Here is a 22621-nt window from a genome sequence, read left to right on the forward strand (position 1 = left end):
CTTTCCCTCAAGCACTTCCTGAAGTCTTTTTTTCCCCTGTCATTATATAAAGCACTATGGTGATCTTTCTTTTAAGCTTGCCATCTGGATGTCATTCTTGATTTTGTCTCTTTTTAAATATGCATATTCAGGCTAGACCTGAAATGACGCAGCTTCTTTCTATGCAACGCTTCTAAAAGCTGTACTTTCTTTCCCAGCTGCTTCATCAGAACTTTGGTCATGGCTTCATCATCTCAAGTCCTGGTATTTCAAGTTCTTCCTCTCTGTTATGAAATCCCACATTTTCTACCTCCCCAGGGATATAAAAACTAGTGCTGCAAAATTTATTTTCCTGGCTGCATGGAGCATTCCAAACTCCTTTTGAATCATCTTCCCCTGCTGCCTCCTATCAGTCACAAGTTTCTTGTTTTCACCTGCTGGGTGAAGTGCCTCACCATTCAAGTCTTTCCCAGGTTAGCTGATCTTGAAGTGAATCCTGGTGTGTGTAGTATCCTTATCTCCATGCCTTTATTCACATGTATATCCTTTATCTTCCGAAACCAGGGCACACAGCAAGGGCTGTTCCTGAGGCAAGACAGTGCTAACTTGAGTTGGGGCTCAAGATGCTGGAAGTAGAGACTGGGACTTCCAGGGCTGGATCTGCCCTGGCTGCCCTGGTTTTAGACTATCTCTATACTTGATATTCTCTCCCCCTACCTGTGTTTATACAACAAAGAGTAAACAATTCTGACTGACATCTTCGGGTGCAGTTTCAAAACTACAAAGCCCACCGCTGTTCATTAATTGCAGTCCATCTCCTGTTTTTCTGTGATCACTGCCTTGTGCTTTGAAAGAATATAACTCTGTTTATGAAACTAAATTTCAAAATTTACAAATGTAAAGAATTTAACTTTTTTTTTTTTGCAAGAGAATCTTTTGATCATAATAGATGATTGTGTTATTTTAGCCCTCTGTCATATCTGTTTAAAGAACAACAAGATTTTCTTGCAGAATTCACAAGACTGGATAGCTATATCAGTGAAAATACTGTTTTCAGAATACTTAATTTGTTTTAAATTATGTATAAGGAAACTGAAACCTAAAAAAAAATAAGGGATGATAAAAATGTTTGGCTTTCTATGTAACTTTGAACCAAGAAATCAGATATTCTATTCCAATAGTTTACGTAGGAGATTAGCATGTTCTTAAAACTCACTTAAAATCTGCTTTTCATGTCACTGCCATTCCTGGCAGTGGAGTTTAGTGGTTACTGTAGTAATGGCCAACTGTGACATTGTAGCTGTATTTTTACTAAAAAACACCCAATACTTGATAAATTAGCTGCAGCTTCACTTCATCATAGTCTGTACTTTTGATTTTTCTTAAGCTAGAGAATGTAATTAAGAATTAGGAGACTTGTCCGACTGGATTAATACTCACACCGGTCCCTGATCCTGACAGTGGCCAGTAATTGATTTGTGGGCGAGAGAACACCAGGACCAGGACACGTGGGAAGAAGCTGGGTTCTTTGTTTAGCCGACCTGCCTTCAGGCTGCCAGTGCTTTAGAGACTTCCCGAGTTAAAACTGCGTCCCTGATCGCTGTGCTTAGTAGCTGCTTTATGCTGCCTTATGCTCTGTGACTTTGTCTAACCTTTTGTCACCCACGTGCAGTTTCGTTTTCCACAGCCCCTTGCGGCAGAGACTTCCACACTGCCATTGATTGTGTCTGTGGAAAACAGTATCCTTTTTTGTTTGTTTAAACTCGTTTCTTCCTACTATCACTGGATGTCCCTTAGTTCTCCTGTTCTGAGACTTTCTCTGTTGAACTTCCCTGTGCTGCTTAGGAATTTACAGACCTCTGTTTTATCTCCCTCTCACTTATCTTTTTTCCGAACTGGAAAATATTAGGCTATGTATTCTCCCCTGTGCAAGTTGTTCCTTATTTCTGATCGGCCAGGGCAATAAGGAAACGGATGTGAAAAAGCAGCTTATCACTACAGGAGAATTCCGAGGCAACTGAGCCTGAGTGCTGGCATTCCTCTTCCAAAATACTGTTGTGAATCCTGGGGACAAAGTATCTCCTCCTCATACAGTTACACCATTAACTCACAAAGTATCAGTTTGTTTCCCGTGTGTCGGACGCTCTTCTCCGCTGAGACAGAAAGGGTGTTGAACGATGCTGTTCTTGGTTTTAATGTTTTGGGGTTTTAAGCAGAGAAATACAGTTAAAGAATTGCAAAGCTCAGCATGACAAATTGGGAAATAGCGGAATTAAGATTAGACTACATCATGGATTTGCCCCCATGTGTATATATGATATCATGCTGGTTCTTAATTAGCTCCACAAGCTGTAATTTCTCTGTGGATCTCTGCTAGTCACTGCAGCAGGCAGTCAGTGTTATCCTGGATCTGTGGAAGGAAGGAAAGAGGCTCCTGCCTGTGGGACCCTCCCCTCATTTGGTGCAGAACTGAAATGTGTGTTGAATGTTGAAAGTCTGGGTTTTTTGGGCGAATAAGCAGGAAACTGCGTGGATTGCTGTCCCTGTCTCCCCACACAGCTCCAGTGTTGTACAGGGCAAGTCCCTTCAGCAAGGATTCCATGCATGGCTGCTACGTCTGAGGTTTTGTTTGTAGGGAGGAGGAGCGTGTCTACCTTGCTGATGTGATTATGCTGTTTAGGAACATGATAACAGCTATCTGTCATTCTGTGTTGGCAAAAGGATGCACGTGTGTACAGGTGTGCAAGATTACACATACATGAGGTCATTGCTTTGTATCTTCACGAAAAGGGGAGTGGAAGTGAAGAAGGAATTCCCTGAAAGTAGAGCTAACAGCAAAACTTCTGCTTTGTTGTATTATGGCCATCTGCAAAGTGTTTTGGGTGTCCAGAAACATCCTGGGCAGTAAGGTATTACCCAAAGAGGCAGGACACCACTGGAAGATCACAGCAGCCGAGGTGGTGGAGATGCAAAGGACCAGGGTGAATTCACCACACACTGAAAGCAGAGTGCTCTGACCAGGCACAGAAAGGGATGAATATGGGGCTGTGACGCCCAATGGCGGGTGAAACTTGAAGGAGAGGGTGGACTTGCTCTGAATGGCCTAAATGAATGAGAAATCCATTCACATGCATGGTCACAAGAAAACCTCATGAGGAGTGGTGAAGGGCTATAGTCACTATGACTTTTTCCCATTTTTCCCTCTTGGTGGCAAGCGACATTAGCGACGCTTTGGCTTTAAACCTCTCTGCGCCTTGGCTCGGCATCTGTACGCAGGGTCACCAACACCTCCCTCCCCATCCCGTGGGTATCCAGAGCGGCTCATTAATGTTGATAAGGCACTCAGACGGGCGCCCCATCAAAGCCCATGAGGACATCGCTAATTACCTCCGCGGCTCGGTGTCTGGCGGGGGGGCAGAGGGGACACCCAGGGACTGCCACCGCCCGCACGACACAAACACGGCGGCGTGGCGGTGCCGCGGGGCCGGGCACCCCTCATGCATATGCAAGATGTCATTAGCATGGCGATGAGCCCGGCCCCGCCCCCGGCGGCTGTTTGTCCCGCGGAGCCCCGGCTGGCCCCGCCCCTCGAGCATATCACACCCTTATTAGCATGTAGATAAGGGCCGCCCCGCCCCCTCATGCATACCCCGGCCCTTATTACCATGGCGGTGGACGGCCCCGCCCCCGGCGGCCATTAGTGCCGCGGCGCCCTGGCTGCGGGGGCGGGCGGTGCTGTGCGCTCCGCTCCGCTCGGCGCTGCCGCACCGCACCGCACGGCGGGCGCTGCTGCTGCTGCTGCTGCTGCTGCTGCTGCTGCTGCTGCTGCTGCTGGCGGCGCTCGGCGCGGCGGGGCCTGCGGCTGCTCAGCCCCGGCGGCACGAGGAGGAGCAGCAGGAGGAGAGCGCCAGCGAGAGAGGCAGGCGCCGGACCCCGCGGCGGCGCTGCCGCGATCGCCCCGCTCGGCTCCCCCATGGCCGCGGGCTGCAGGGACGGCCCGGGGCAGGAGAAGTACCGGCTGGTGGTGGTGGGCGGCGGCGGCGTGGGCAAGTCGGCGCTCACCATCCAGTTCATCCAGGTGAGGGGCCGCGGCGCCCGGGGGGAAGCGCTCCGCCCGCCGGGGCCTGGGCGCTGCCCGGCGCGGGGGGGCCGGGGCTGGAGCCGGCGCGGCGGGCGGCAGCTCCCGGCGGCGCCGCGGGATGCTGCCGGCGGGGCAGCGGGAAGCCCGGGGTGGGGAGGCGGCGGCGTGACCTTGAGGGGCCCGGGGCGGCGGCGGCCGGGCCGGTGCGAGCCCCCGGGAAGGTTCTGGAGGGGGGGAAGGGGCGGACGCCGCCCCCGGCCCGCCGGGCGCCGCCGCTGGGGTGGGGTTCGCTGGGCCGGGCGCGCTGGGCTCCGGGGCCGCCGCGGCGCTGGGACCGGCAGCTCCGGTGTCTCGGGCGGGGTCCGGCCCCGCGCTCCGCCCGGGAAGCGGCAGGCGCGGTCGGCAGCCGCGGCCGGGGAGCGGTGACACTCGGCGTCCGGCTCCGAAATAGCTGCCCCGGGCTGAGCATCTTGTGCCGGCCCGGCAAGGGGCCAGGAAGCTCCCGCAGCTCCCCCCGAGCGGAGGGGTGTTTGCGGCGGGGCACGCTGTGCGAGCTGGGACCAGCCAGCGCCCACCGCCCCTCTGAGCGCCTGCTGTTGATCCTGCAACTTGTAGACAATTGAACTTTTTCGTCTATTCATTTTCAGTAAAAAGCACTCCGGAATAGGAGATACAAAGGGTGTGTGTCAGTCTTAGGAGGAAGAGCCCTTTTTACTGTTTCGCCACGAATTCAGCCGTACCTCCTTTACTTATTTTCATCCTCTGCCCTGTTGCTGTTAGCATTTCTACCTCTGTTTATGGTGGTAGGAGGAGACAACTACTTGCGTTCTGCTTGCTGGTCTTGCTGACGGCAGAGCAACAAATCTGGAGAGCATGGCTTCTTGTTTGTTTTCTTTTATTCCGCCGAGGAGAGGCTGTAATGCTCTACCTACCCTTAAGATGGGCTGCTTGACAGCAGACTTGTATTTTAATGACTGGGGCAATGATGTTCGCCACCAGTATTTTGTTAGAACGGGTGATCTGATAGGAAATAGACTATTTCTTTATTTCAGTGGCTTTTTTCACTAACGCATACATCCATGTGTTCATTAGCTCAACTACTCTGTTGAGACTTTAAGTTCTGCTTAAAGTAGCTACATAGAAACTAAGTAGCTATATAGAAAACAGCACTTTGAATTTTTGGGTAAGTACTGAATGCTTGTAAGACCCAGTATTGTACAGAACATTAATAGAAGGGACACCTTGGGAGAATTAGTTCTTTGGAAATTAGTTTGAATGGCGTTTTTTGAGATGGGTTGTACAGGTGTCTTTTGTCAGATGTGTAGACGGCAGGTCAGTTTTTGGTAAAACGCTGGCTGGTTGGTCTGTTTGAAGGTGATGTGGCTGGAGTAACTGTAGTCCTCTCCGTGTGTGGATTGAATTCCTCATTGCTTATGTATGGAGGTCATTAAACCCTGAGTTTTCTGCAGCTGGTTTAGGGCGCCATTCACTCAAACATGGCACTGCTGCTTTAGGTGGTGTTGCCTGTGTCTCGCTGTGGCAGTAATGTGTGCAGCTGGATTTGGCTTCAGTTCTGAGATGCTGCTGTCTTGGGAAATGCTGCTGAGTGGATTTCTGGATTCCGTGGCAGCATTAAGGGCTTTGGGATAACTTTAACTTCACAACAAAAATGCTGTAATTTCTACTAGAGACGTAAGGAGGAAAAAAAGTGAAGCTCACACTTGATGCTTTGGTATATCCATCTTTTTAAAGAGCAGTGAGGTTCTGCTGAGTACTGGATAGCTTCAATATTTGAGTACTTGTAGAAATTTATTCTTTAAACTAAAAGTTTGAGCTTATATGATATATAAATACAAGCTTTGGGTCAAGTGCTGTGACTGACACTTGTCTTCCAGCAAATATCTGCAAAAGAGGAACCTGTGTCTGTTTTGTCACATATAAGGATCTTTTCAAATTAACAGCAGAAAAATAAATAGTTCACTTTGAAAGAGTGTTGAGGGAACAGCACCGTGGTGTTAAGCTGACACGTTGAGGGTGAATTCTTCAAAACAACTTGTTGTCAGTTTGCATTAAGTTATCTCCATCTTCTTGCCCTCTCGGCAGCTTTAGCTTGAGATAAAATCTTGCCACTGCAAAGTGAAGTTTAGGAGAAAATTCAGCCTTTAAAAACCCCAGACAACCCAAAACAAAATGAAAGAAAAATAGCTAGGAAATAAAGACCTGGGCAGTACCTCACGTACCTTAGAGTTTTGTGTTGTTTCCGTGCTTGCCATGTAGTTTTGGACAATAAAGAGATGAGGCTGGGTGTACTATGTATATCCCACAGTGTCTTCCTGAGCTCTTAAAGCTGTGATGTTATCAAGTGTGTGCTTTGCCATGCAGGCACTTGGGTAGTTTCTGTACGGCGAGTGTATTGCCAAATACGTTGTTTGTCTTTTAAGGCTGCACAGAAACTGCTCCAAGTTGTTTTAAAATTGATTACAAGCAAGTCACATGCTTCATTTTTGGAATTTCTTGGGATTAAGTTGACAAACGTGTAGTGGCCTTCACTAAGACATGGATCAGTACTAGCTTTTGCTACATGACAGGTCTTGATGTCAGTGGAGGATTTAAATTCTTTTTTGCTTCTTTATTGCTTGTGTTTAAAATAAGGCTGTCACCAACTGAGTTTTAAGGCTTAAAAAGGAAAGCTTTTTTTTCTTACTGATACTAGCAAATATTTCTACACTTGGTTTTGCTTTCCTGTAATTCTCTATTTAATTTTCAGTAAATCAGTACTTGAGTACAGCCGTTCTTGCTTTTACTTCAGTGTGGATTGTTTTCCAGTAAATGAGATTTTTGTGGTGATAGGATATCATGAGGAACCATGTGCCATGATTGACGTTGTGTCTTTGAAAGACAACAAGGGATTCATATTTGAAGATGGGAACACTCTGCCTTGATTTCAGATAAAACAAGGGGAAACATGAGAAAGTGAGGTTGTAAGAACCACCAGTTAATCTTCTTTCTTTTGCCAGCTTTCTGGGATCTCTGCGCAGCTCGTGCTTCCCTGCCTTGTTTAGATGATGGTGGGGAAGCAGAGAGCATTCATTCCTACAGGAGCAGTAGTGACCGAGGTAAATGGCAGTGCAAAGTGCTCCCGTGCCTGCTGTCCTGTGTGTGAGAGTATCAGTTCCTGATGATTGTTGTGCCTCAGTCTGGCCTGAAACAACAACGTGTTTGTAAGGAGGCCGAGTGAGCAAACTCATCTCCTACAATGGAAGCTCTTTGGTGTCCTGAGTTCAGCCTCGCTGTGCTAATTAGTGCAGTGCAGGAGTAAGTGAGGTGTAACTGGTCACTTGTGTATAACTGCCTGTGATCTTGGGCTCGCTTCTCAGGCATTCATCTGACACCTTGGAGTAACTTTAGAGTACAAATTAGCAGATCAAAGTTTTCAGTGGTTAGATGAGTAGCACGTTCCTCAAAATTCTTCCTCTAGGGAGGTAAACACAACTTGATATTGCTGTTGGTGGGCCAGGATTTCATCCTGGAAATATCAGATCATTTCCTTTAAATCAGGATATGATAGATGAACTTACTGCTGTTGAGCCTGTGCACTGGTAAGACAGGAAGCGAAGATGTTTTAATTGTGGAGGAGAGTTAATGGGATGTTGCAGCTATAAACTCTAGGAAAGCAGCAGCGAATGGTAGTTCAGCGTTACACCACAGCATTTTGTAAAACTCTAAGTGGTAGAACTAAACATTCCTTCTCTTATTGAAAACATACACAAATAATCCATCATGCTTGCATCCCAAGAGGCAGAAAACTTTTAAAATGCATTGCAGCCAGTTAACTGGCCTCTTAGCAGGCTGAGGTATTTGGGAGTATGAGCTGTGCAGAGCACACAGCTGTTGCCGCAATAGCTTTTCTCCAGCTGTCATGCAGAGGTCTGTCACAAAATACCCCACATTCCCTTGTAACTCAGCCCTTTGTAATATTCAGGTTTCCTTGCTCAAAGGGAATACAGCCTAGCAACTACCTAATCACCCTCTGAATTTTTTTTTTATCTGCAGTTGCCATTTATTTCATGCTGCTTTTTTTTTTTTTCCAAAATTAAACAATGTACAGCTAGTTTTAGCAGTATGCAGCAAGAAAGCCACTAATATTTTCTTATTTGAAGTCTGTTGTGCAGAATACTGTCTATTTTTTATCAGAATTGATAAACTTACTTGTCCTGCTGTTTTTTACTCTTTGTAAATCTACAGCTTGTCTTTTGTGATGTGACAGGTATAGTTTTGCATACTGAGTAGACTTTGGTGACTTAACATGAATGTATTAGTTAATAAATGTCACCAGATGCTTGAGATGGTATTGTCTGGATGTAACTCAGTGTGGCTGAGTTGAGCTCAGTTTGTCAGTCAGCTTAATGTTACCTGTGCTAATGCATGAATGTGTTTGAAACTTCTGAAATGCTTAATGTGATACAAAATCTGTTTGGGAGTTTTTTGTTTGTGTACTGATTTCATGCTGTATTTACAAGCTCAAATCTTACTGCCAAGTTTGTAAAAGAAAATACTTTTCCTACTGCTTTTAAAGTGTCAGTAACAAGTTCTGATTGGAGCTGAGCTTGCTGTTCCACTAACTAGTGAGTAAAATGAGTTGGATGTAGATTTTTGACTCTTGAATTTTAATATCAGACACTTTGTCTGAAAGCAAGCATATGACTTGCAGATGGATGGGTGAGCAGTTGTTCAGACTTTTTTTCCCCTCTTTCCTTTCCTTTTCCAAGCTGCTACTTTCACAAGACTGTTAGTTCTCATTAACTAGCAATAAACCCAAAGGTGGGTTATCTCAAAGTGTCTTTTATCTCTGAAATAGCTGTTGGGCAACAAAACGGCTTGTTCTGAATTTTATGCTCTATATATGAATTTCAAGCTCTAAAATAGAGTAGTAAAGTAGATTGAAAAGCAACAACTGAATGTGCAGCTGGTGTTCAAGCCGGCGTGCTGGGTGTTTGACAGACCCTGATGTCTTGGTGTCCCACTTCCCTGTGCTGGACTCGGGATGTGCAAATCCCTCCACAGTTTCTGGGTATTCTGACTAACCCTCACTGACCGTCAAAAAATGCTTTTGGAGTAAGCACACAAGCAAATCAAAGGAATAAAATGCCACGAATTCCAGGCTGCGGATTCACGCGGGGCTACGCTGGGACCGCTATGCTCACACCGAGATAAAGCCTGGGGCCTCCTTACGGTAACTCAAGGTGACAAAATACAGTTTAGGAGCAACTGATCATCAACATCTGTTGAGGTTAAAGGTGGGAAATACAAATCCTAATCAAAACAAAGCACTTGTGATGCAGTCACCTGGAATAATAAGGGCTGCTTGTCCCCCCTCTTGTGAAACTTGAACCGCTCGGCTCCTTGCTTCCTGCAACACTGCTACCAGGCAGAAGGTTGGGCTCGCTCTGGTTACAGATCTACTGCCTGGGAATGTAGTAGGTGACTTCAGGCTTGCCTTGCAGGCAAGCAGGAAACCTCAGGCTGCATGTCAGTGTTCCAGTATAGCCAGCAATGGCATAATGAATCCTGTTATCCAGCAGTCATGCCTTGTACAACTGCACACACAGGGTAGAGCTGAGCTGGGTTCAAAAGCTGGCATAAATTTGGAGCAGTGCTTAAGTTTTGAGATACTCACCATTCTGGTTTTAAGCAATTTACAGTTTTTTTCCAAAGTGAAATTCCTTTGGGATAACCTCACCCACGTGGCAGTCAGAAAGCACCTTTCTGTGTGTTAGCTCCTAGCAGCGGTTGCTTATATAGTGAGTAAATATTGACGTACCTTTTGGTTATCAGGTTGTCTTCCACTGCCACTTGCACAAGGAGTCCTGGCACAGTTTCCCAGATTACTGCCTGGCGTGCCCTTTGCACTCCCGGGGATGAATAGGCAGCCGCTGGCCTCCTACCCCTGTGCCTCCTTCCTGTACTAGAGGGAGAGGCTCCTGCCTCTGGTTTTGGCTGGAGCTCTGAATTCCAGTGCTCAGTAGTGGTGGTGGAGGGTGGCTCTTATAAGTAGGGCCCTTATATTCCAAGAGTTTGGAATGCCCTAACTGGCTCGTGTTTGTATACCTTGTGCAACCTGTTCGCACTTACCGAAAGCATTCCCGGCACAGAAGCTGTGACTGAGCTCCTTGAGGCACCCGAAGATAAATACCAGCTTCGAGAAGTGGAATGTAGCAGACTTCTGGCTGGCTGGTAGGAAGCTAGGTTTGCTGCAGACCTTCCCAAATTAGTAAGTCTGCAGGTCTAGACTGGTATGACACAAGCAGAGAACTTCTCCCTTTGTTCCAACAATTCAGGTGGCTTAACCGCACTGGTTTGGTAGTCTTGTCTTCAATTATGGTCATAAGGCACTGTTGAAGGAAAATGGAACCAGATAAATGCACCACTTCTTGTTCTAGTTCAAGAAGTATGTAAAACCAGCATTAAAACAGAAATCATGCCTGCAATTGGTACTTCTTTTTTTTTTTTTTAACCTTATTGCTCTGCATAGGACATGTCCAAAGATTTCTGGATGTAATTTTGAACAACCAAGAAAAACTCTTACTGTGAGGAGTAGAAGGGAACCAGATTGAAAAGTTTAATTGCAAACAATGCACTTAGGCAGTGTTGGCCTGCAAGTGGTTTGCCTTATGAAGTTGCTGGAGTTCTGTTTTGAAATTCTGACAGGTAGCAGTGGTAGCCTGCTACTACAAATTTCTAGTTAGATCCCAAGTGAATTATTTCTGTCTGGGCAGTGAGTGAGGCCCTTTCTGTTTGTCTTGAACTGTATCCTTCACGAAGACACGCTCTGAGACTGTGAACAACTTTTTTCTTGTCTCTTTTTTATCTTCTGTTCTTTGCTATTTTGTATGTTCCGTCTCACGGCTTAAGTGTGGTTGCAGCTTGGGTTTGGGATAGCCCATAGGGTGCTTAATGGGAGCAGGTAACACAAAAGAAAATATTTCTTTCCTCTCTTTATAACTTGATTACTCAAAGTAGATAGCAGACAAAGGATGTTTGCTTAATATATTTGCTTTGCCTTTTCTTACTTTTTTTCACCATGCATGTACTTAAGCTGGTCACATCCCAGCGTGTGAAGTTCCTGATACGCAGTGGCACTTCTGGATGGAACTTTGGAGAGGTTGAAATTACTTTTTTGTAGATTGCTTGCTTTTACTAGGTTGTTTTTAAGAGGGTTGGCTGGACTGCCATGCCAGGGCTGGGCTTGGTTAAGTTAAAGAAGGTCACGTATTCACGTCTGAAGTGCTTGATCTTGAGATTAATCAAGCATTGTGTGCAAGAGCTGTTGTTGCAGTGAAGTCAGGGATTCTAATCTGCTGCTGGAATGGGAAAGGCTGGAGAACCTGGACTTCCGCAGAGCCTCAAACCTGACTGAGTGAGGGCTACTGAGGAGGCCTGTGTGCATTTCTCTGGTCACATGGGGAAATGCCATAAGCTCTGCTAACAGAGGGAGATCCCATTGGATGGTGGAGTTCCTGGTGAATCTTTGTAACACACGCACGTGCTCATGTGAAATCCCGCGAAGGACTAAAAAAAGGAGAAGGTGCCTCTGGAAGAGGCTTGCATGGAGCTCCCCAGAGTTGCAGTTGGCAAGTGAGGGCTGCATATGTGACCACGAGGGCTGTGCTGGTGCAGATGGGGAACTGGAGGGCCTTGAAAGCAAGGGCAAGTTGATTGTTTGCTTTTTAGAAGGGACTGACAGTGGGAAGGCACAAGGCTGGGGAAATGTTTTTGTTCTTCAAGCCTGAAGAAACAGGGCTGTGCTGTAATTGAAGGTTTAATTTGATAAGCTAGGACTACAAGTAAGGAGAAATGTTCAAAAGGTACCCATGCTGTCACAGCAGTTTGCTATTATAGCTATTTACTCCCTCCAGTTCACCAAAACTCCGCAAGCCATCAGAGTTAAAAATAACCAGGGAATGTTTTTACCCGGGATCAGTTATCCTGTCTGGTTCACTGTGCAGCTCTGCAAACAACTTCATCTGGCAGGCGAGCTCATTTAACCAGACCTGCACCAGCTTCTCAGCTGTGAGCAGAAAGCAAAGTGTAGTTTTTGGTGAATCCCGATAGGAATGAGTTCAGGCGATAGGAATGTATGCAGAAGGGCACTATTAAAGATAGCATAAAGTACTGACTGCTGGGACCAGCGTGCTTTAATAATTAACTAGAGTTAGCACTGACACATAAAAATGGTGCAGTTGAAGAAGAAAATTAGTGTAACACTCACAGGCAAAGTACTCGACAAAGATCTTTATTCAGGGGACCTATGAGGAGCATTGTTCCTCAGCAGATTAGCTGTGGGTACACACGTTAATAACTATCAAATGTGTCACTTTCCTCAAGTCTTCTAAGCCAGAAAATTAACTTGAGCTTCCACACAACTTACCAGCAAATTATTTTTCCAGTCCTGTTCAGAGTATTCTGTAACTGTAGTGATATAATATGCTGAGTCACCAGTTATATTTGCTAGGAAAAGAAATTTTAAAATCACTCTCGTTACCATTTTGAGTTCTTCTGGCAAAAATAACATGCCCAGCTCATATTGCAGAGCATCTTCAGTATTCCTCATTTAAGCAGACATAAATCTATAAACCTGCAAGCAAATCTGAGTGTTTTGCTTCATATGTGATAAGTAGACCATGAAATGGTAGGCTGCCAGTGATAAATCTGTGTGAAAAATCTGGCATCTTTGGGTAGGAAAGTGATCTACTAAATTTCTTCTGTTATTAGACTTGTTCTATGCAGGGAAAATAAGTGGGATTATAGTAATACGTGCTGCTTGAGTTAGGGAGTTTCTTAACTGTGTGTTCATAATATTTCTGTGTTTCTCTCCTTTTAAGAAGGTGCTTTATAATCACGTAAAAAGGTACCTGTCTATAATATACTTGTATATGTGCTGCCAGCTCTACTAAAAAAACATACAGTGTTTTCCTCTACTAGCTTACACCAACAAGCCTTCATTAGCAAAAACCAATAAAGAAATGGTGATGTATTTAAATGGTTTCTGGCTTTGCATGACCCAGTATTACTGAGAATGCAATAATGAGTATATTTTAACTTCATCTTGCAATTTCAGTTGCTCCTCAGGATTTTTTTCCTAGCGGCTTGTCTTTGAAGTCCTCTAGAAACACAGCATCCTTGCCTTTGCATCCTATTCTCCTGCCTCCCTTCAGACCCCAAACTATGTTACCTGAATCTTGACCACATCCTGAGAGATTTCCAAGATGCACCCATACGTGCTGTATCATTTTGATTTCCCGTACTTTGATTTTCCTTTAACTGATGTTCCCCCTTCTTGTGAAGCAGGTTTGAATCCTGTTGGGAATTCTCAAGATACCGTGGGTGGAGGCAATATCCTCCTGTGTTCAGCAGCACTCCTGGAGTGTTGCAGTGAATTCTGAAGCCTTTGTCTGGTGGGTGTATGCCACGATAAACGTTTTCCAGACCCTTGAATTTGAAAGTGAACAAGTGAACCTGTGAGGCCAAGATCCTTCTTAGCGCCTCAGCAAAGTTAAACCAACTGTGCCTTGTCTTACCATCTGAGAGTATTTAAAGGAGACCATTTAAACTGTGGAGATAATCTTATTTCTGTCTCTGTAGGGCCTTTAAGAGGGATGTTTGTGGTGGGTTTTTTTTTGGTTTGTGTTTTTTGTTTTGTTTTGTGGGCTTTTTTGTTTGTTTTTTTTTTTTTTAGTTTCTAGAAATAAATTGTTCTGTTTGTGGCATCCAGTGGACCAACCACTTTGAATGTCCTGCCTTGCTACTTTTATTGCTGGCTCTTAGCAGGTTGTCATCAACCCACAGTGCTGTTGTCTACTTAGCTTTGGGTTGGTGGCTTGTGCTTCCAGCTCTTTTCAGTTGGTTTAACTACTTCTCTAGCTGTTGGGACAATATTATTTCGGGTTGTACAAGTGACACTACGTACTGAAGGAGTGCTGAACCTTAAAGCTCTTGTCTGGTTTGATTGCTGCAATAACGGCATGTTTAAGCTGCATGCCATACCTGGAATATGGGAGGTTTAATCCTCTGGGGCACTCCAGAATCATCCAGAAATCATCAGAAGGGAGTCAGGCTGCTCACTGTAACTTCATGAGCATGATTTTAGGATTAAATTTTACATCCAAACCAGGCCTTCTGCTGTAATGTAATTTAAGATGCTTCTGCTTCTAGCAGTTAGGTGGTTTGTAACTTGCTCTGTCATGCTGCGTCAGCCTCGGGGTGATGCTGTGGAAAGGATCACGAAGGTCCAGGTAGAATTGGTAAAATTCTCTGTAGCTCATGTGGACTAACAGAGTCATGGCATGACCCTTGTGCAGGCAGGGTGGGTGGTGGGGGAGGATGGGCCAGGCAGCCGCTTCTGCAGCAGGTTAACCACGGAAGATGATGTGTGTACAACTGGGTGCAGCCTTGTGCAATGGGGGGGAAGTTAACCCGTTCCGGGGTGCAGGCTGAGACCTGAGGGTGGCTGCTCCTCTTGCAGAGGGCACAAGGAGAGTTGTGAAATGCCCCCTGTGTGTAATCCTGACAAGCAAGTCCCCCCTCTCTGAAAAGAGGGTGTTCAGCTGAAGTCTCTCAGAGGTCAGACTGTGTCAAATCAACTGGATTGGAGCAAGAGGTTTGATTTCTTTCAGGCTCAGCTGGTAATGTAAAGGCAGCTCTTAAGTTTTCGAGCTGTTGTGGTATTCTGGCTGGTCCAGGTGCAGTAGGTGCCTGCACATCTCTGAGACCACTGAGACTGCCTGGCAGTGGGTTTGCTCTTTGATCTGTCCTGAGAACATTACTTGGTGCAAGGAGACATTTTAAATTGAGTGCTTTACTTTCATCAAGGATGTTTAAAACCTGAAGCATTTCTGAATTCCTGTATCTGTGACCTAAATCTACTCACAATAGAAAATGTTTTGTCTCACGCAGAGTTTCTGCTTTGTTTCTGTCTTGCTGGAGCAGTACACCCAAATAGATTGCTGCAGACATCTCAACTTGTTTGAATTTAAAAAAGACACTTGAAAGCTCAGCTTTTGAAGTAGCTAAAGACATGTTTTTCTTTTGCTGTCTAGAAGTTTTTGCACACATTAGAATGGATACAGTGTCTGTTAAACTATTTTTAGTCATGTGTATCCTACGAAAGTTGATAGAATTTGCTAGCATTTGTAAATTTGAAATTGCCCAGTGTCTGTGTTGGTGGGACTGTATGGGAAAAGAGCCTCAGATCTGAAGTAGCCGACTTCCTTGTCCCATTATCTGCCTTCTGCCGAGTAGGTTACATTCCACACATTTTTAATAGTGGCTTCCCCTCCTCCTTAGCTGCTTTGACTTGTTTTGTGGGAGGGCTTGAATATTTCAACTGACACACCAGAGGCCTTCTCCCAAAAAAGGAAACTGATAATAAAATTGTTCACTTAGAGCAGAATTTGAAAATAATCTGCTCTGTGCTGATCTGGGTGTCTGTTTATTGGAATTGTGGCCTGGGGTTTTAAAATCCAATTGAATTGGGGATTTCACTTGAGGTTTGAGTTTTTGATTTTTTCTTTTTTTGTTTAAGAGCTAAAGTTGCACCTTGAAATTCTATCTTCTGTGCATTTCTTCCATTTACAAATACTGTGAAGAAAATAAACAAAAGCCCTGCATCTCTTGAGCTAATCTCCTCTGTTTAAAAGACACTGGCTGCCTGCCTGCGTGAGGGAAGGTGGTGATCTGGAAGAATTTGTTCAGGGTGATTTCAGAAGATGAATAATTTAAACTGCAGCCACTTGCTTCAGACTGGATAATTGAGGCTGGGTTTTCTAACAGCTGAACAACTTATGTTAAAAAATTCCCTGCAGCACATGTACTTTAGGTAGCTATTTTGTATGTGAGTTAATGCCATGCCAGTTGAGTAGCCTGAGAACTTTAAAAGCTTTTCCCCTGTGCTAGGAGTTATGAGGTGCTACTGTGACTGCCTAGCACTATTCACCTAGTTATTTATCTTCCTTGAATGGATTAAGATACTTCTAGTCTCTCCTCAGTCCAGCAAATACATGATGGATATACGAAAAGGGACTCGTGCTACTTTATTCTCCTGGACAAAACCCCCTGTTCTGTTATTGCTGAGTAAACATCTCCAAGTTGGAGCACTGACTTTTTGTCAGCCTCCAGCCCGTGCTTTGAAGTGTGTGCTGTTGCAGATGAATGGCTGCCTGCTCTCCCAGCAGTGGGCTGCCACTGCTATTCCCGGGAAGATATCCCCAGATTTGTTTTTATGTCTTCAGGATCTGACGGTCATTTCCTAAACCTGAAGCATGTAGGCTGTCAGTGCCAAAACTTATTTGAAGAGGACTTTGTTATAACTCTGCTTTCCTGGTCAAAAAAAAAAAAGTGTGTGTGTGTATATATGTACACACGAAAAACAACAATGCATTAGTGAGCTTTGATTCTGTTCCACGTGTTTGTAACACATACGGTCCCTCTAGGCAGCCTTGAGTTTTGGTCATTATGAAAGGTTGAGTTTAACACATGCACAGGAAATGAGTCTTCTAAGACTTATGACTTAAATTAAAATACTTTCTAATGCTGGAAGAAAGCTCAAAAGAGAAACTACTTGCCTTTAATTGGTAGCATCCACCCTGTCTTTGTAAATAACATCAGCTTTGCAGCCTGTTAAAAGCTGGCAGAGCTGTGTGGTGCTAATGCTGTGATCAGAGGTATGTTCACATTCTGCTACATCCAAGTTAAGCAACAAGAAGGTAATGTCTTCTGAAGGGTTTCTGCTTGTCACACTGATGGACTGCCTGTCCGGAGACTTCACCTGTGATTACTGGAAATCTGAATAGCCTATTATTCTAAGTATGATGAAGTTGAAGAACCTGTTTCTAATCTATAAAAATGGAGAGAAACTAATGTGCTTTCCTGTGGTTTTTGGTGCAGAAGGCTGTCTGCCTGTGCATTCCACACTCTGTTTTCTCTTCACTGAATGCCTTAACCACAAGATCTCTACTTGGTTGAATATGGGAGCGGAAATAGCAGTCGGGTTGTTTTTTTTTTTTTTTTTAAGAAAAAAAAAAAAAGCCAACAAAAACCCCCCTCTGATCAAACCCCGTGCATTCTAAAGCTGCCTTCTGAAAGTAAACAAATTGAAGGGCTTTGCATACTGCTCACACATTTTAAGATGGCATTTGCTCTACTGCTGCCTCTTTATACCTTTAAATGAAACATTTGCAGGAGTTCTTTGCTCAAGAAAGCAATCAAATTATGATGTTCTCTACTCATTTGAGATGGTACTTTGTTATGTGTGCCTGGCAGACCAGTACATTGCAATTTGAACTTAGAGGCTGCTCTGTAGATGAATTTCCTAGTGAAAATGAGTGGCTTTAGGTGATGGAGTATGTTCTTGTGTTCCAGGCAGGATGTTTTAAGGTGTCTTCCCTACTAGATGTCTGGTAAAGCCACTTTTTCATATGCTGTTAACCTGTTAGTAGCAGGTTAGCAGAGGTTGGAGTTACGAGTTAGTACAGAAGGACTGTGGCATGTAGTGAGTCTGGCTAGTTTGCTATGAGTTCCTTATTTCTGTACATGGTCTGAACTGGGCTTGGGTAATTTACTTTTTAGCTACTCATTTCCTGTCAGTGTGAACTCGCTTGCAGAGAGAACAACTTGAATTTTGTTTGTTTCTAATGTTTTTGTATGTGGATTTTATAATTGCTGCATTTCATGCTACAAAAGCTCTTGGGTTGTCTTCTTTCTTCTCGCTCTTTGCATGGGTAGCAAGTCCTTCTTGTGCTGTGCCTTCTGCACTCTAGAATCAGCCTCTGCAGGATTGTGGCCTCCAGAAATGAAGTGAGGAATGGAGGGATTGCTTTGGAGAGAAGCAAAAAGGAAGTAAGAGCAGCAAAGAGCTACATGTCAGGAGCTTTCCCTCCTGGAAAGCCTTATGGGATTTGTCAAGTTGAAAGACTGTAAACTAACATAGTGTGGCTGATTGTGGCATGTAAGTATCATTTGGCATGTTAAGATGATAAACAAAAAGGATCTTCCTTTCAAGTTGGTTCTAGACTGTAGAGAAATCTAATACTTTCTGTGATGTTATGGAATTCATACTACTACCCTCTTTTCTGAGCTTTCTATATGCCTAAAGAATATTGGTCTAACATAATTTTCAAGGCAAAATATTTTAGTAATAAACAAATTAGAGTTACTTTTGTGGCAGTGGCTGTTCACAGGATCTGTCCTGGAGAAGGCAGCTTACTCCACTGAAGATTTGTTACAAGTTAGTAATCATAAAATCAGAGGGAGAGACAGCAGCTGCTAGTGGAACTAGCGTGTCTGAAGTGGAGAAATACAGCTAGCATGATCAAATAATTTTTCATCAGCCCTTGTCCCTCTTCCCTTTGATCATCCTTGTGTGTGGTTTAGACAATATGTGTACCAGTGCTTTTCATGACCTGTATTCATCTGATGTGCACCTCTGTTTTCCAGATAATGATGCTTTTCTCCTCAGCTGATGTCTGTATAAAAGAATAATGTACAGAGAAGTCGGCCTGTATCTTCTAATGCAAATGAAGTGAAAATCATGTGGTCTGGCTGCTCTGTGCAGGCTGGCTTGTAAGTTTAGAAAACAAGTTTATTTGAGAATTTATGTAAATTCTTTGTAAGAATGAGTGCACACAGGGCAGAAGGGAAATCACCTTGCTGGAAACCCCCGAAGCAGATCTTGACTATATGCTGTTACTGAACTAAGTATCTGAATTTGAACCCTTAGTTTTTAAGTTCACACCTTCAACTATCTAAAAATCCCAAAGCCTGCCAGTCTTCTTGAGGAGGGGACAATAAACTGGTCAGTGTGAGAACAGGGTAGGAGAAAAATAAATTCTTTGCATTTTTAGTGGGTGTGCCTTCCTAATTTTCCCTTAAAACTTGAAAGCCTGCTAAACTACTGGATTGTTTTAGTCAGAACAGGAGTAGCAGGAGAGAGAGAAGAATTTATTCGAGTGAGATTTGTTTAGAGAGTTGTTCTTGAAGGTTGGTGTGAACATAACCAGGGCGACTCTATAAAGATTTAGCTGTGCTCCTCTTAGGAAATGGCAACAGAAAACTGGGTTCCCATCTGTTTAAATAAGCACAGAAAGTTACAGTTTCAGAAAAGGATGAGAAAAGCACTTGAAGTGGATTGAGTGGCGATGTATTGTGTGTAGTCTGATGTTGCTTCTGCCCTCTTCTAGTTGGGATGGGGCATTTCCCTAAAGCAAAGCATGTGACAGAGCAAGATCCCTCAGCCAAAGGTCTTTCTTTTCTGCTGGTGCCTGGTCTGCTAAGCCTTGGGATTCCAGCAAAGGCCATACTATAGAGATGCCATCTTGTCAGGGTTTGTGTACCTGCAGCACAGATGGGGCCCCTGAGGTTTTTAGTATGAGGGTCAGGTGAAGAGCAAGAGAAGAGTGCAGAAAGTTTCTAGATCCAATGGAGGGTTTGCATGCTCTTGTTCTGTAGATGCATTTAATAGTTTTCAGAGAGTTTGCTGCTGTACTGTAGGAAGAGCATTTTGATGTTGAAGCCCTGTTTGCTGTATTAATCTGCTTGCCCAATTACTTAAGGAAAGCTGTGTTTACAAGCTTTAGATGACAGAACCAAGAGTGGAGAACAACTGTCTGAGCATATGTGGCTGGGTCTGGTATATGGAGCACTTGTGCTTCAAACAAGGAATTACAATACCCATTGTTTCATGAGGAAGGGTCTCCACTGGAGAGCTCAGGTTCAGCCTGAGCATCCAGCTCTGGAAGGAAATTAGGCACTGTTTCCCTTCAGCAGTTCATGTGCTTCTGAATGAGAAGTGTTTGCTCTTAGTTTGATTTTTAAACTCTTCTTCCCCTTGGAGGAACTTCACTCACAAATGGGTAGAGAACTATTCTGGAACCTGCTCTAATGTACTGCTAAATAGGATGTTGGGGAAGAAAATACTAATCCAAGATTTTCAGTGATCCTAAGGTCTATGTGACTCTAGAAAATGCTTGTAGCTCAAATTGTGAGTTCCTGAAAAAAGGATGGATTGCCTGTAGATGATTTGATGCAAATGTATCTGTATTGATACAAATTTGTATCTGTTTGATACAAATAATGTTTATCTGTTACTTAGAATCAGCTCCACTGTGGGAAGTGATGGTGCTCGGTGTAAAACTGCTCCAATCTTTCATTTGCCTTCTTTACTGCTACCATAAATGGCCATACTGTAGAAACATTTGTTGACTGTGTGTGGTGTTTGATTGTGTAGCACCCCAGCTGAATGTTTGCTTGCAGTTTCTTGATGTGGGTCATCACAGATGTGGCTTTTTGAAATGTGAAAGTAGGTGTTTGCACATAAAACTAGTTTGTGGCATGAAGTAGATGTTAACATTAGAACAGGTCTCCCAACATGCATCTTGAGTGTGCTGTATCTCTGGGTTTTAGTGGAATGAGGATGGTCCCTTCCAGCAGGTGTTTGGTGTTTTTGCTGTAGTTATAAGGGCACGTGGTTTGGGGTTAATTATATTCTCACTGAGGTATAACAGTACTTGCTTTTAGGATATACGCACTCTAAAAGTGCAAAAGCCAGGATTAACATCCACCTGCGTAGGTCCTCCAACTCAAAACGTCATGTAAAATATTCATCTAACAATCACAGAATCAATTAGGCTGGAAAAGACCTCTGAGATCATCAGGTCCAGCCTTCAACTGATCACCACCCTGTTACCTAGACCATGGCACAAAGTGCCTCATCCAGTCTTTTCTTGAACATCCTTAACATTAATATCAATGCCATATATATTAATTAATGTTAGTTATCTCTCTTTTTTTCTACTCCATGCAGTGCCTATGATAATTCAAAGCAAAAGATAAACTCCCTCTGAGATTTCTATGTGTTTCCATGCCCTGTGAGTGGGGTGATGCTGACTAAGAGTGGTACTATATCCCCAGGTGCAAGGGTGAAGGGGAAGAAGCACTGTGGTTGGTTTTAGTACAACCAAATGTTTTGCTGGTAAATAAGGTTTTTTTGGATGGAAATTGTTACTTGCTTAAATATGTAGACTGACTACTGAGGGCAAAAGCATTTTTAATAAAATTTGAGGACAAAAATGTGTTTCCATTTGACAGTCTTTTGACTTCAAAATCTGAAGTTGCTGAGGCTGAAAATTCTGGCACTGCTTAAGAGCATTTTAATTGTGCTTACTGGGGCTTTAGGATCTCTTCCTTTTCCCTGTAGGTCAGCTAACAAGCTAATTTAGCAAGACAGTGCTTATAACTAGTTCTGTGCTATGAAATCTTACTCACATGTCAGGATCAGCAATGGTAAAACCACTCAGTAGCTTCTGGTTCCTGGAATTTGACCCTGTGCACATTTCCCCATATGTAAGTTGCAACATTATTGGTCACACTATGCTTTTGAAGCCTTGACTAATTAGGAGGATAATGCTACTCAGGAACTTGCCTCTCTCAAGCTCCCTAGTGAATATTCCTGTTGTGAATGATTTGGCTTCGTGTCTGCCACGCTGCTGGGCTGGGCCTGTGTGTGGTGCTTGCATGGTGGAACAAAAGGATGGCCATCCATGCATCTTCTGCCCAGAAAGCATCTCCCCCTTGCTTGTTCTGTGATTCTGATGTTGATGTGACTTCATGCATGCTGTAAAATAATTCAGGAAAAATAGGCACTGCCCTGTTTGATACTCTTCAGCTGAGTATAAGCCAGTGTGGATTCTGGAGAAGGTGCACAGACAATGTTAGGGTTGCACATAAACTTCGTGCGTCACTCTGCAAGTGTGCTGATTTAGAAGTGAGCTCACTGATTCTTGTGCTGTTGAGTGCAGGGTCTGGAGATTCTTCAAGACAGTATGTTTGGGTTGACTTGTGGGACACTGATGCAAAACATGGAGTGGAGCTGTAAATTATGTCTTCCCAACCATGAGTCTGGTGGTTTGGGTTTCCTTGTTGTTTTTATTTATATTTAGGATAAAACTTTCTCTATTACCTCCTCTGTTTCTTCTAAGAACTTCAACAGTCTGTCTGCAATGTAGAAGTTCCAGTAGACATGGCTTTGCTTCTGAAAAGTCAGAAATGAAGTGCTGCATAGCCTGTTGTAAACAATCCTTGTGCGCTGTACTGTGCCTTAGCCACTTGATGAGAAAACCAGGCTGAGTTACGCTGTTGTCATGTGGGAAGGAGTAATAACCTTTGATCTTGAAATCTGCTGCTGGTGGTAGTGAGAGAGACTATGAAGACATTCTTCAAGGACATTAAGATTAAACTTCTATGCTAGCACTGATTAGGCTGGAAAGGGAAGCATTGTACTCCCCTGGTATCTGTGATGGAAAATGCTCTGTATTGCTTTTTCCAAAGTGGCTTGTCCAGCTGAAACTTTGTTTCAGTTACACCAGTCCACACTGCAGGCTCCTTGCACGCCATGCATTGGATTTCTAAGCTTTTGTTCTTCCAGAAACCTGAAATTTTTAGGATAGTGCTATTAATTTGAACAATTACTTCTGAAGCAGCAGTGTCCACATCTGTGAGACTAGCCTCCAT

General features: G+C 44.0%; 1 protein-coding gene and 1 long non-coding RNA gene across 2 annotated transcripts in view; one reads left to right on the forward strand and one right to left on the reverse strand.

Moving 5' to 3' along the window:
• The first annotated feature begins 3709 nt into the window (after positions 1–3709).
• Positions 3710–22621, forward strand: part of RRAS2 (RAS related 2) — a 42861-nt gene continuing 23949 nt past the window's right edge. The window contains exon 1 of the mRNA XM_032113086.1: positions 3710–4057. Coding sequence (XP_031968977.1) covers positions 3953–4057 — 105 coding nt within the window. The 5' untranslated portion in view covers positions 3710–3952. The remainder of the gene's footprint in view (positions 4058–22621) is intronic.
• Positions 5851–10645, reverse strand: LOC116445916. The gene is made up of 2 exons (XR_004240940.1): positions 9882–10645; positions 5851–6189 (listed from the first exon to the last, which is right to left on the reverse strand). It is a non-coding gene; the product is annotated as an uncharacterized LOC116445916 (long non-coding RNA).

Source organism: Corvus moneduloides, chromosome 6, assembly GCF_009650955.1.
Source record: "Corvus moneduloides isolate bCorMon1 chromosome 6, bCorMon1.pri, whole genome shotgun sequence".
Taxonomy (NCBI): domain Eukaryota; kingdom Metazoa; phylum Chordata; class Aves; order Passeriformes; family Corvidae; genus Corvus; species Corvus moneduloides.